Consider the following 14509-nt stretch of genomic DNA (forward strand, 5'->3'; position numbering starts at 1 on the left):
CTGCTGCGTGTTCTGGGTGCAAACTAGAAGGGAAAATGGGGAGAAGAGCCTTTGCAGCACCTTCACAGGCACAGCAAGCCCGGCCAGCAGCAGCCCTTGCTCCTGGCCCAGGCCCAACCGGCGCTGCCCTTCTGAGGCAGCCGGGCTGCCGGGCCACGGGCAGCGTCCCCGCGGGGCTGTGCTGGCTCCGCTCTGGCGGCTGCACAGCCCTGCTGCCAAGGGCTCTCTCCCAGCACAGCTCTCTCTCAGCCGGCCCCAACGGGCGCCTTCAGTTGGCCTGCAGAGAGCAGCACCAGCCCTGCCCTGCCCGCCCGGCCGGCAGCTCTCCCGCTGCGCTGGGGCTGAGCGCTCCCTGCTCACAGGGGACTCCGTGCCACTGCCTGGGAAAATGCATCGGCACCGCTGAGAGACAGAAATGAAACCTGGGCACTCTGTTCTTGTGCCTTTTCAGAAACTTTATTACAAAACACACAAATTCTTCAAGAGCGGGAATGGTGTTGGGACATTAGAATATATGGTAATTTGAGTATATGTTCTATTACTTTTTTTATATCCTAGACTATAATATAAATATACAATATTAAATAAAATGATAATTTTTCTAGTTTTATTTATTCATTCTTTTTTCTATTCTTATCCTTCTTAATGTTATTCTTCGTCTTCATACTGCTCTATCTTACTAGTCTTCTTTACTACTTCTTTGTATTTTTAAACTTGTACTCCTATCCCTATTCCTATCCCTATTCCTACTCCTATTCCTATTCCTATTCCTATTCCTATTCCTATTCCTATTCCTATTCCTATTCCTATTCCTATTCCTATTCCTATTCCTATTCCTATTCCTATTCCTATTCCTATTCCTATTCTTCTTTTTCTTCTTCTTCTACATATTTTAAATTCTTATTCCTATTCCTAGTACTCTTCTTTTTCTAAGGATTTCTAAGTACTTATTCCTATTCTTCTTCTAAGGATCCTTAAATAAGCCTTCTCCGTCTTTGTCTTTGTCTTCTTCCTCTTTGTCGTCTTCATCTTCTTGGTCTTCTTTGAGTTTGTCTTCTTTGCCGTTGTCTTGCAGTGGTTTGTGCTGAGAGTCCGTTCCAGGAGCCTCTGCTTTGTGCCCCAGAAATGGTTGCTGCACCTTCCAGGCCGGGGCCAGGTGTGTGTGGGGCGGGCAAGGGGGGAGCTTTGGGCTCTTTGGCTGCCCATTTTCCAAGCCTCACTGCCCAGCTGTTCCTGGCTCTGCCTGCTGCAGTTTTGCTTGGCTTGCTTGGCTTTGCCGGCCCGTACAAAAGCTTTTCCCTTGCCTGCCTTGGAGGAGCTGCAGCAGCAATCTTTCAGCCCCTCCAGCTGAACCCAACAGCTGCTGCTCCCACACCAGAGCAGCGGCACCGCCGGCAGCGGGATCGTCCCGTTCTGGCCCCAAGCATCAAGGAGCCCCGGCGGGCACAGAAAGCACAGCCAGAGACTCCGGCCCGGCTGCTTTGGCTGCCCTGGACAGGAGGTCCAGGAGCCCAGAGAGCCGCCAGGGCTGTGCCTGCTGCTGCATGGAACTCCTCTGGGCAGCTCCACTGCCCTCAGCGGGAAAGCCGCTGCCATCTCGCACCCCAAGCTGGGAAGGGGAATTGCTCCAACATTTGCCCGTTCTCCAGGAATTTTGGGTCTTTGTTCCTGTGGCTGTGTGGGCCAGGGGAGAGAGTTCTGTGAGCATTCTGTTGGAATAAACTGTTGCGTTTGGGTTTTGCCACTTTCCTCTCTTGGCATGCATTTTCGGCATGCGGAGGGCCATTTTTTTTTTATTAACTGCCTTCCCTACTTCTCTCCCAGGTCTGTTGTGTGGGGATTGTTTTGTGGCTCTCAGATTGTAGTGCCCTTGCTCTGTGTGAAGTTTAAGGGTTAATAATAATAATAATGAAATAATCATTAAACAATCATGGGCTGTTGTCCTGTACAACACTTCTAGATGTGATTTACTGGTCTTTCCATGGCATGTCACTACCACAGAATCACAGAATCTCTGGCTTTGAAGGGAGCTTAAAAACCATCCAGCTCTCCCTCCTGAGAAAGAAATTGGAAAACATAATAAGAAACACATCATATTTTAGGAGATAAATGTTATGTCTTAAGGAAATAATCAAAAATACAAATTCTTTGCTTAGTTAAGCACCTGCTTATAAGCTCTGAGCAGCATTTCCAAGAAGAATTCTAAAATTTAGAAATTGAAATTTGAACTGGTGGCATTGCAGTTTGGAATGGTTAAAATCCTAAATTCTAGCAAAGAAGGGGAGAGGCAGGAGGTGCCAAGAAAGGAAAACAGTACATTAATGTAACATTAAATATATTTATATTTTATTTAATGAAATGTAACTTAATGTTTAATGTGTTGCTTAATACCTAATGTAACTTATCAGGGGTCATTAATGAAACAGTATCATGCAAATCTGAACAGTTTCTCTTCTCTCACCTTGAAAAAGTGAATTCACGCATTTCCCTTGATTTTTAATTTTTTTTCCAGCTGCTTTGAGCAACCAGGATTTTCTGTCCGCATATTTAAAAACAAAACCAAACAAAAATCCAAAAACCAAACAAAAAAAATAAAACCCCAAAAAACCCCAAAAATAAAGAGAGAAGTGAAAGAGGGAAGAACAAAAGGGGGAAGGGGAAGAGGGGAAGAAGAGGGGAAGGGATGGCAAAGGGAAAAACAAGAAGGAAAGGGGAATATATCAATATTCCACAATATATCAATATAATAATATGTCAGTAATATATATCAATATTTGAATCCATTTCAGGCACAACCCTGTATTTTACTTCCCATGGGTATTTTGATTTTCTTTGGTTGGTTTGTTCCTTTGGTTTGCTGTCACTGGACTAAAATTCCTCCAGCACAATCACCTTTTTCCAAGCAAACTGACAGCTCCTTACATGGAACTCAAACTCTATTAATGTGACATCCAGTCTCTCATAAAAACCAAAAAAATTTCCAAAAACTTGGAAATCCAAATTCCAAAATCCCTAAATCCATATAGTAGTGTAATATCTATATATTCTAATAATGTAATATCTGTATATCTAATATACTGTCTTAGACTGTATCATAATAGAGATTGTAAGATGTTGAAATGCTTTTACATGTCACTAACTCAGTGTAATAATATATTATTTTACATAATATATATAAATAATTATATAATTAGGTATATTTTATGTATATATAAATAAAATATTTAGGCGACTTCTCAGACAGATTTGGGAATGATCTTACCTGAAAGACAAGATAACAGAAACAGAGACCAAAGCACTGAAAAAATAAGAATTTATTGATCCCCGTTATCAGGGAGTGAAAATACAACAGGATGGAACCAGAAGAAGAAATAAAATATATTAGTTTAATGTACGAGATAGCATGAAGAAAAGTCAAAGGTTAAAACAAGAAAAAGAACATCTAAACTCACAGGGATGTGTGAATATGTATGAACTCTTATGAATATGCATGTAATGTCACAGTAAATATAATATAATATAATATAATATAATATAATATAATATAATATAATATAATATAATATAATATAATATAATATAATATAATATAATATAATATAATATAATATAATATAATATAATATAATATAATATAATATATAAAATATATAAATATATTAAAATATAAGTATATATAAAAATAAAATATATAGAAATTACAAAATATATGAAAATGAAAGTATTTTAAAAATAAAACATAGCTTAAGTTAACTATGTGCTTTTGGCAAATAGGCAAGCACCCAGCGCTGGATTTTATCCCTTTTATCCCTTAAGAAACTTTGATAAAAATTTAAAACAGTGAGCCGTAAGTTTCTCACGTCCCCGTGCATCCCGGGGCTCTCCCGGTGCATTCCGGGTTCTCCCGATGTTTCCCGGACCTCTCCCCGTTCATCCCGAGGCTCTCCCTGTGTTTCCCAGGGCTCTCCCGGTACATCCTCGAGCTCTCCCGGTGCTTCCTGGAGCTCTGTCGGTGTTTCCCGGGGCTGTCCCGGTGCATCCCGAGGCTCTCCCGGTGCTTCCCGGGGCTCTCCCGGTGCTTCCCGGGGCTTTCTCGGAGCTCTCCCGGTACATCCTGCGGCTCTCCTGGTGCATGCCGGAGCTCTCCCGGTGTTTTCCGGGGCTCTCCCAGGGCCTTCCGGGGCTCCCCTGGTGTTTCCTGGAGCTGTCCCGGTTCATCCCGGGTTCTCCCGGTGCTTTCCGGAGCTATCTCGGTTCGTCCCGGGTGCTCCCTGTGCGTCCCGGGGCTCTCCCGATGCGGAGCCGCCGTCCCCGCCCGCACCGCCAGAGGACGCTCAGCGCCCCTAGCTGCCCGCCGGGCTGTACCATCTCCCTCCGGGGGGGGGAAAGCAGGTGACGCGCTGCGGGCTGTGGCACGACAGGACAGAGGGTGACACCGGGAGAAAGGTGACAGCGACAGCGCGTGACAACGACACAGGGTGACAACGCCAGAGCCCTCGGCTTATAGGCACAGCTGGAGCCCTCCCGCACCGCGATGGCTCGGCGCTCCCTCCGCGGCGCTCGGTGGTGCGGCCCCGCTGCGGGCCTGGCGGCGCGGGTGGGGGCGGCGGCGTTCCATAGGGCCGGGCTTCCATAGGGCGCATTTCCATAGGGCCAGGCTTCCGTGGGCTAGGCTTCCATAGTGCGCATTTCCATAGGGCCGGGCTTCCATAGCGTCGGCTCTCCATAGGGCACATTTCCATAGGGCCGGGCTTCCATAGGGAGCATTTCCATAGGGCCGGGCTTCCCTAGGGCCGGCTCTCCATAGGGCGCGTTTCCATAGGGCGCATTTCCATAGGGCCGGGCTTCCCTAGGGCCGGCTCTCCATAGGGCGCGTTTCCATAGGGACTGCGGAGCCGCTCCCGCCCCGCCGCCGCCCGGTTCCCCTGTCGTCGCCGCCGGCCCCGGGAGGAGCGGGGCCCTGCGCAGGTAGGCGGCAGTGGCGGGGAGGGGACCCGGCTGAGGGGGCAGCGCTGGCCAGGCCGGAGTGCCGGGATCGCAGAACGGGCGGGGTTGGAAGGGGATCGCCGTCCCCACCCGGCCGTGCCACGGCGCTCGCCTGGAGCCGGTGACACGGGCGGGCTCGGAACGGCCCCAGCCAGGGACACCCGCGGCATTCCCGGGAACGGGCACGGCCCGAGAGCCCCGGGAGCCTCTGGACAGCGCTGCCCGGGGTGCCCAGCGTGGGGTTTGGGGGTCTGGGTGATCCTGATGGAGCTTCCCCAGCTCGGCACGTTCCATGGTTCTCCGCCGCCTCCATGGAAGGAGCCCTTCCTCAGGCTGGGCTGGAATTTCCTGGGTTAATTTCTGGCCGTCGCTCCTCGCCCTGACCGCTGAAAAGAGCCTGGCAGCATCAGTGGGGGAAGTGATAAATGATTATTTACATCGGGGCTTGCTGGGGAAGTTTGTGACCTAAAGGTCACTAACCAAAAAGCAAGTGGGTTTTGTATGGGTCTTTAATTATTTTGTTATTACTCATTTTCCTGCCTTTGTGTCCAAGCTCAAACATTTTTATTTACCTTATTTCAATTACTGGCTTTTATCCAACCTTGCTGACATCTGGCAGCTGAGGTGCAGGAATATCAACCCACACTAAACCATCCCTGCTGTCCTGTGTGGAAATCAACCCTTTACCTGTCTTTTCACTGCAGAAATCCTGATAAAATAAATACCTTGGGAGCTGTTGTGCCCTGTCAGCAGAGCAGCTGCCTGATTGTGAGTGACCCACACAAATCTCCTCTCCATGGAAGTGGCAGCAGCCCTGACTTGGCAGAGAGCTGCTGGAAAAACTTCCCACTCCTGCTTTGTCCTCAGCAGTGGAAACAATCCATGATTAAGATCCTTACATGAGATGAGGGAAATAGAGTTCCATTTCTTGCCCAGTGTTTGTATCAAATTACTCCTAATTTTTGCTGACAGTATCTTGCAGCTTTTCCACTTTGTTGGGTTTTATGGGAGGATTGACTTTAATTTTTTTTTTTTTTTTTTTGGAACAAGCAGAGCTGGATCCCAGATAAATGAAATGTTATTCCCTGATTTCACTCTCTCAGCTGTGAGCAGCACTGCAAACATCCTGATAAAGACAAAATTAAATCCTCTTTGTAGCCAAACAAACCAAGCCAATCTGGCCCCGATGACATTGTGTGATAATTTTATTTTTCCATGGAGGTGGGTCTGGCTTGGCTGGCACAGAGTGGTTTTATTGGCAATGCCTCAATCCTGCTCAGGGGAGTGCAAAAGTGCCTTAAACCTGCACTTAAAATCCTTTCTGGTTTTTAATTTCATCCAGCACTTTTCTGCTTTTGAGGGTTTCTTACCAAACCTTTTCTATTGATGGAGTTAAAGTTGTTTATTACAACAAATTTAATGCTCTAAAGGACATGGAGGATGGCTTGGGTTTGTTTTTGTGTCCTAACAGCAGGAGACTGAATGCAGATGTCCTTCAGAAATATAAAATATTTTATTGCAGAGCTGTGGTTTCATTTCTGTATCAGTGATGCAGCAGGGATTGACCTAAACCTAAACCTAAACCTAATCATATTTAAACTATTCTAGAAAAATATTTTGATGTTTTCTAACAGAACTGGGGTCAGAGGCAGCAAAGGAGAGAAGGAAGGATTTTTGAAGTAGGGAAGGAAGATTTTTAAGTAGGGAAAATCCAACCATGCTTGGATTCCATTGTTCTAAACCAGGTATATTTGAATTTTTAACCTAAATACTTTGCAAAACACAGGAAAATCAGGTCTGAACAGCTGATCTTTAAATATAAAAACATTTTTTAAATTGTTTATTGAACTAGAGGTAGATTATAACGCATGGCTTGGCATTTTGGCACAGCACCTTGGACTTGCACTTGAGCATCTGCTGCTGCCAAGTGGAGCTGCAGAGCTCTGAGAGCTCCTTGTGCTGAGGGCTGAGAGCCCTTGAGCAGGGTTTGGCTGGGAAGTTGTGTTTGCCCAGGGAATATTCCCCATTCCAGAACTCAGGGGATGAGTTCTGAAGGCAATTCCCAACTCCTTGGAGGGAAACTTTGGGATCCTCCCTTTTGTTATTGTGTGTGGAATGGGAAAACACCTTCCAGAAATAGGAAAAAGTGACTGAAAATCTTTTGGGAGAGGCAGTGGGAAGTCGAAATTAATTTGGGAATTATTTTTAAATTTTTGTTGAAATTTTGACCTGTTACTGACCTGTTTAGTGTGCTCTGAGAGCTCCTTGTGCAGGATTCCCCATGGAAATTATGTTTGCACATGGAATATTCCCCATTCCATGTTCCAGGAATATTCCCCATTCCAGGCTCCCCATTCCAGAACTCAGGGCATGAGTTCTGAAGGCAATTCCCAAGTCCTTGGAGGGAAATTTTGGGATCCTCCCCTTTGTTATTGTGTGTGGAATGAGAAAACACCTTCCCAAAAGGAAATAGGAAAAAGCAACTGAAAAAATTCCAAATTTTCTCTTGGAAAAGTCAGTGGGAAATCAAAATTAATTTGGGAATTATTTTTAATTTTGTATTGAAATTTTAACCTGGAGCTCCTTGTGCTGAGGGCTGAGAGCCCTTGAGCAGGAATCCCCATGGAAATTGTGTTTGCACAGGGAATATTCCCCAATTCCAGGCTCCAGGAATATTCCCCATTCCAGAGCACAGGGGATGAGGTAAAAATTCTCAATTTACAACTTGAGAATTGGCAATTCCCAACTCTTTGGAGGGAGATTTTGGGATCCTCCCCTTTGTTATTGTGTGTGGAATGAGAAAACACCTTCCCAAAAGGAAATAGGAAAAAGCGACTGAAAAAATTCCAAATTTTCTCTTGGAAAAGTCAGTGGGGAGTCAAAATTATTTTGAGAATTATTTTTAACTTTGTATTGAAATTTTAACTTGTTTATTGTGCTGCCAGTGCTTGTCCATATTTATGACTTCAGCTGTGGCAGAGCTGAAATTTGGGTGATTTTTGTAACTCTTTGCCTGTCTGAGTTTTGCAGGAGGCTCCACCTTGCTATGAGCAGCCAGGATGGATCCAGAAGAGCAGGATTTGCTTGGGGATTACAGATACAGGAATTATTCTTCAGCCATTGAGAAAGCTTTGAGGAACTTTGAATCATCCAGTGAATGGGCAGACCTGATCTCTTCCCTTGGCAAGCTCAACAAGGTACAGTGTGAGGGGAATTTTTATCATTTATTTGGGATATTTGTATTGCTGTGAACTTTTCTGGCGCTTCCAGCACTTGAAAAAAACTAAAAATTCACTCAAGAAAAATAATGGAAGGAGCTAAGTCAGTATTTCTTCATATGAATGTGAGAAATTCTGGTGAATTGCTCACATTTATATAAAAATAAATGTGAGCAATTTATATTTAAAAAGTGAGCAAATCTGGTGAAAGAGCTTTCCTGCAAATGGTATTTGCTGTCTTCATGCTGCTAAGTTAATTTAACTTAATTTAATTAATTTAATTTTAATTAATTTAATTTTTACGTCAAAGAAACCCTCACTCTAGAGCAGCTAAAAAGCTTTTCTAGAAAAGAGTTAATGCCAAGTTTTAGAATATTTTCTGAGTCAAAGCCTTTATTTAAAGGTCACATTTCCCTTGGATTTGGGGAAATTTGGTGTTTTTTGTATGACCATGGAGAGAGACAGAAATGTTGTTTTGGAACAGCAGTTCCACATTTCTGCCTTCAGTTTTTCACCATTATTCTGGCTCTCATCAGGAGCCAGATGCCTTCAAAAAGCTTTTTTCTCCAAAGGGAAAATATGAAATAATTAATGAGAGGAAAGCTTTGATCTTTTGTTTTGACCCAGATGAGCCCTGAGCGCCCACCTGAGCTTTTACCCAGGTTCAGAACTGCCCAAATCTGTGGCAGCAGAGCAGGAACCAAGGAAAAAAAAGCTCTCAGCTGATCCAGGGCCCATCTGCTGGGGGGGTTTAGGGATTTAATCTTTTTAGGAGCTTCAAAATTCCTGCAGCAAATCCTCCCCAGTGCTCATCCCTGGGTGTTGTCTGAAAACCAGGAGGGATGTGGAGGAGAAGGGAAATAAGATGTCAGTGGCTGTGGGGGTTTCTGGAGGATTTATGGGGATTTTTGGAGGAGTTTTGAATGATTAGAGATGGGATTTTTTGAGTTGGTTTTGATGATGAGGTTTATTTCTTTGTTTTCTATACAGGTGAGCTTGGCTCACATTGTTCAGTATGGTTTGGAAGGTCACAAGACCCTTAAGTTTTAAGATTTTTAAGGAGTTATTGACTAATAAAACACTGTTAATGAGGATATTTATATTTTTGACTCAAATATTTAAATATTTTGTCTGATGGATTTGTGCTACAGTGTAAGCTGTAGCTAATTATTCTTAGCTAATTATGTTCTGACACAAACCTGCAGTGCTGCATCCTAATTTCTCTGTTTACCTTTGTAGCTACTTTTAATTTTTTCATATCTTAACCTTTAAAACTTCAAACTTTCTTTTACTTAGCTTAACTTTTCTCTGCTTGAAATATAAATTCACATTTTTGCTTCCAGCCCCTCAGTTTGGGAGGCTTTCCCAAGGTCTCAGATCAAATCCTGAGTTTAATTCTGAGCTTTGGCTTCCAGACCCAAAATTCTGAGTTTTTTATATTTGGGATTCCAACAATTCCCTGAACTCCTGGTGGTCTCTGACAGCCTCAAATAGAAATATTATTATAAATATTACTATAAACATTATGATACATATTATGATAAATATTATTATAAATATTGTTATAAATATTACTGTAAATATTATTGTTGATTTTTATCAGGGATGAGGTGTTACTGCCAGGAAAACCTCAGTGCTGGAGGTGGATGAGCAGGAAGGAGATGAGTTTATAAAATAAAATTATTTTTACAATTTCCACGTGGTTTTATTAAAGATCCTGGGGGTCACCTGTGTGCAGGGATAACTGAGATTCATCCCCATGAAAATGCTGAGAAAGGCAAGGACAAAACACCAGAAATGAAGAAGTTCAGAAGTTCTTTTCCAGAGCAGTGAGAAATCAACATTACACCACAATTTTGTCATATTTTCTGAGACTTTTTCTCCTGCAGGCACCGTTGAGACACAAACATTGTTTTATTTCCATAAAGCTCAGGGACATCACCCTCCAGGTAATCCAGGGGCTGGGAAAAGCAAAATGCAGATGTGCTTCAGAAGTGTAAAATATTTTATTGCAGAGCTGTGCTTTCCTTTCTGTATCAGTGATGCAGCAGGGATTGACCTAAACCTAAACCCAAAACATTTTTAAACTGTTCTGGAAGAATATTTTGGTGTTTTCCAACAGAACTGGGGTCAGAGGCAGCAAAGGAGAGAAGGAAGGATTTCTTAAGTAGGGAAAATCCAACCAAGCTTCAATTCCATTGTTCTAAACCAGGTGTACTTGAATTTTTAACCTAAATTCTTTGCAAATCACAGGGAAATCAGGTCTGAACAGCTGATCTTTATAAATATAAATATTAAATATAATATTTTTAACTGGTTTGTTGAAATAGAGGAAGATTATAATGCATGGCTTGGCATCCAACACCTTGGATTTGAATAGCAAGGATTGACCTAAACCTAAACCCAAAACATTTTTAAACTGTTCTAGAAGAATATTTTGGTGTTTTCTAACAGAACTGGCATCTGAGGTAGAAAAGGAGAGAGGAAAGGATTTTGTAAGTAGGGAAAATCCAACCCAGCTTGGATTCCATTGTTCTAAACCAGGTGTACTTGAATTTTTAACCTAAATACTTAGCAAATCAAAGGAAAATCAGGTCTGAACAGCTGATGTTTAAATACAGCTTTATATAAAAGTGGTTTGTTGAACTAGAGGGAAATTATAATGCATGGCTTGGCATTTTGGCACAACACCTTGGACTTCAGCAGCAGGGATTGACCTAAACCTAAGGATATTTAAACAATTCTAGAAGAATATAAGAATATTTTTATGATTTCTAACAGAAATAGGGTCAGAGGTGGCAAAGCAAAGAATGAACGATCCCTTAAAATATCTTATCCCTTAAAAATGAGGTAAAAGATTGAGTTTGGTGAAGAGAAACAACTCTGCTGCCTCTCTGGTGTTCCTTCATGATCTTAAAATTTATTCCAACCTCAATGATTCTACTGAGGATAAACTGGAGTTTGATTTTGAGTTCCTCTGTTGCTTCTACAGCTCAAAATTATATTTTCTGGTGATGTGTAGAACCAGGAAAGCAACATCTGAATGCTCAGTTGGCAGATCTGCAGAGATTAATTTTATATATAATATATAGTATATAATATATAGTATATAGTATATAATATATAATATATAATATATAATATATAATATATAATATATAATATATATATAATATTATATATTATGTATTAAGTATTATATATTATGTATTACGTATTACATATTATTTATAATATATTATAATACATTATATTATATATTATGTATAATATATAATATATAATATATTATATATTATGTATTATATATTATATGTTATATATTATGTATTGTATATTATATATTACATGTTATATATTATAGATTATATATTATGTATGATATATGATATATTACATATTACATATTATATATTACATATTATATATTATATTATATATTATATATTATTTTTATTTTATATAATTATTTTATTTTATTTTATTTTATTTTATTTTATTTTATTTTATTTTATTTTATTTTATTTTATTTTATTTTATTATTGAAGGCAGGTGAGCTTTATGTGACATGACATTTCATTTCACCTGGCATTGCTTTGAGGCAGGCAGAGGAATATTTGGTTTATTTTGGTTTATTTTTTGTTCTGTGACTCATCCCTTGCCCAAAGTAGGTCAGAGGAATGTTGTCCTAAGTCTGTGTTTGTTCCTTGTTGGTGTTATGGGGAGCCTGAGCAGTGGCTGCAGTTTTACCCCTTTTTTACCCCTTTTTTTGGGCTGATTTTGGGGTTTCTGAGGTCAGGAGAGATGAATTTCCCCTTCAGAGTTAAAACCTGCAGGTGCCAGGTGTGAGCATGAGAGAATTGACAGAATTCGCTCATTTATTTCAAACCCCAAACTTAGAAGGGAAGGATTTTGGGGGTTATTTTGAGTAATGTGAGTAATAGATCATGATGGGAAATGATAAACAGTGGAAAATAATATTTCTAATAAGAATGTAAATGGGCAGGTGCAAATATAGAAATATTATAGAAATATAAAGAATTAAAATATTTTAATATAAATATTATTTATATATTTGTGGCTAATATTTATACAAATATTATATTCTACTATTAGAATATGGATACTATATTATAATAATAATACAAATGGGCAGATGTAAATATAGAAATATTATATAAATTGGAAGAATCAAAATATAATATAAATATTATATTTTACTATTTATATAATTAATATTTATATTTAACATTTATTTAAAGATATTATACTATTAGACTATAAATATATTCTAATAAGAATATAAATGGGCAGATGCAAATATAAAGATATTATATCAATATAAAGAATTAAAATATTACTATATCAATATTATTTAGATAATATTTATTAAAATATTTATAGCTATTATTTATATAAATATTATATTCTACTATTAGAATATAAGTATTATATTCTAATAAGAATATAAATGCGCAGATGTAAACATATAAATATTATATAAATATAAAGAATTACAATAACACAATATAAATATTATTCCTATAATATTTATTTAAATAATATTTATAGCTAATATTTATATAAATATTCTATATTAGACTATAAATATAATTTAACAGACATATAAATGGGCAGATGCAAATATAAAATATTATATAAACATAAAGAATTAAAATATTATAAATATGTTCTAATATTTATAGAATTAATATTTATATCTAACATTTATATGAATATTATATTCTACTATTAGAATATAGATACTATATTCTAATAAGAATATAAACGGGCAGATGTGAATATAGAAACGTTATATAGATATGAATGATTAAAATATGAAAATATAAACATTCTATTTTAATATATATAATTATTGTTTATATGTGCCATTTATATAAATATTATATTCTACTATTAAAAATATTCTAAAAGAATATAAATGTGCAGATGCAAATATATAGATATTATATAAATATAAATAATTAAAACAATATAAATATTCTAATGTTTATATAAATAATGTTTATAGCAAATATCTATACAAATATTATATTCTACTATTAGAATATAAATATTATATTCTAATAAGAATATAAATGGGCAGGTGGATGCAACAGGCAGTAAATATGGATGTCAGTGTTTTAAAGATGTTTCAGCTTCATTTTTCAGTAAGAAATCATTTCAGACTTTGCTAAAAAAGCTGCTGGGGTGTAGGGTTATTTAAATTTTAAAATTAAGTTAAAACTTTTAAACTTATAAATAACTGCTGATTCAGTACAGGTGGGTTTGTCAATGCAATAGTTGCTTTTAACATTATTTTTATATCCAAATATTATTATTTTTATATCCAAAATGCCTGGCACTGTATTCAGAGTATAAACAAATTGTAAATCTATATAAAATGTTCAGGGCTGGGGAATTTCAGGCAGTTGGAGGATAAAAATGTGTGAGTTTGGAAAAAAACCAAATGCTCAGTTTGGGGATGTGTGCTCCAGAAATATCAACTGTGAGTGGGGGCAGGAAGTGGGGAAATGGCTCCGTTGGCAACGCCAAGAACTAAAATTAGATAAACTGGAATATAGTAGATATATTGGATATAATATAAGATATGTAACATTAGATATATAATATTAGATATATAATATAGTACATAATACATAATATATATAACATATAATATATAGCATAATATATACTATATACGATATACTGTATACCATATCCTATATACCATATACTATATAATATGTAATATATAATGTGTAATGTATAATAGGTAATATATAATACATTATATATTATATAGTATATATATTATTTATAATATATTATATATATTATAATATATATTATATTATATATATTATGTTATGTATTGTATATTATATATTGTATATTCATATTATATATAACATTACATATTTTCTATATTCTATATTACATATTATTAGATATCTTGGATATAATATTAGATATGATATATAAATATAATATATAATATATTGGAGTAGAAAATACTGGATTTTGGTTCTGTAAGGAAATAAGGAAAGGAGTGGTTTTTGAAAATCCCTGAAATTTGGGGCGCTGAGGATTCCCAGGGAATTCCCAGAGCAGCTGGGGCTGCCCCTGGATGCCTGGCAGTGCCCAAGGCCAGCTGGGGACAGAGGGAGGTGTCCCTGCCGTGGCAAAGGCTGATCTTTAATGAATAAATAAATAAATAAATAAATAAGCAAATAAATAAATAATTTTAACCTAAAAATAAAATTATACATAAGTGAAATATAAAAATAGAATAAATAAAA

At 38.2% G+C, this 14509-nt stretch overlaps 1 protein-coding gene across 1 annotated transcript in view; it reads left to right on the forward strand.

Moving 5' to 3' along the window:
• Nucleotides 1–4678: 4678 nt before the first annotated feature.
• Nucleotides 4679–14509, forward strand: part of LOC134415048 (protein dopey-2-like) — a 32765-nt gene continuing 22934 nt past the window's right edge. Inside the window, exons 1-2 of the mRNA XM_063150369.1 lie at nt 4679–4968; nt 8017–8183. Of these exons, the coding sequence (XP_063006439.1) occupies nt 8046–8183 (138 nt within the window). The 5' untranslated portion in view covers nt 4679–4968; nt 8017–8045. The remainder of the gene's footprint in view (nt 4969–8016; nt 8184–14509) is intronic.

This window comes from Melospiza melodia, chromosome 2 (genome assembly GCF_035770615.1).
Source record: "Melospiza melodia melodia isolate bMelMel2 chromosome 2, bMelMel2.pri, whole genome shotgun sequence".
Lineage (NCBI taxonomy): Eukaryota > Metazoa > Chordata > Aves > Passeriformes > Passerellidae > Melospiza > Melospiza melodia.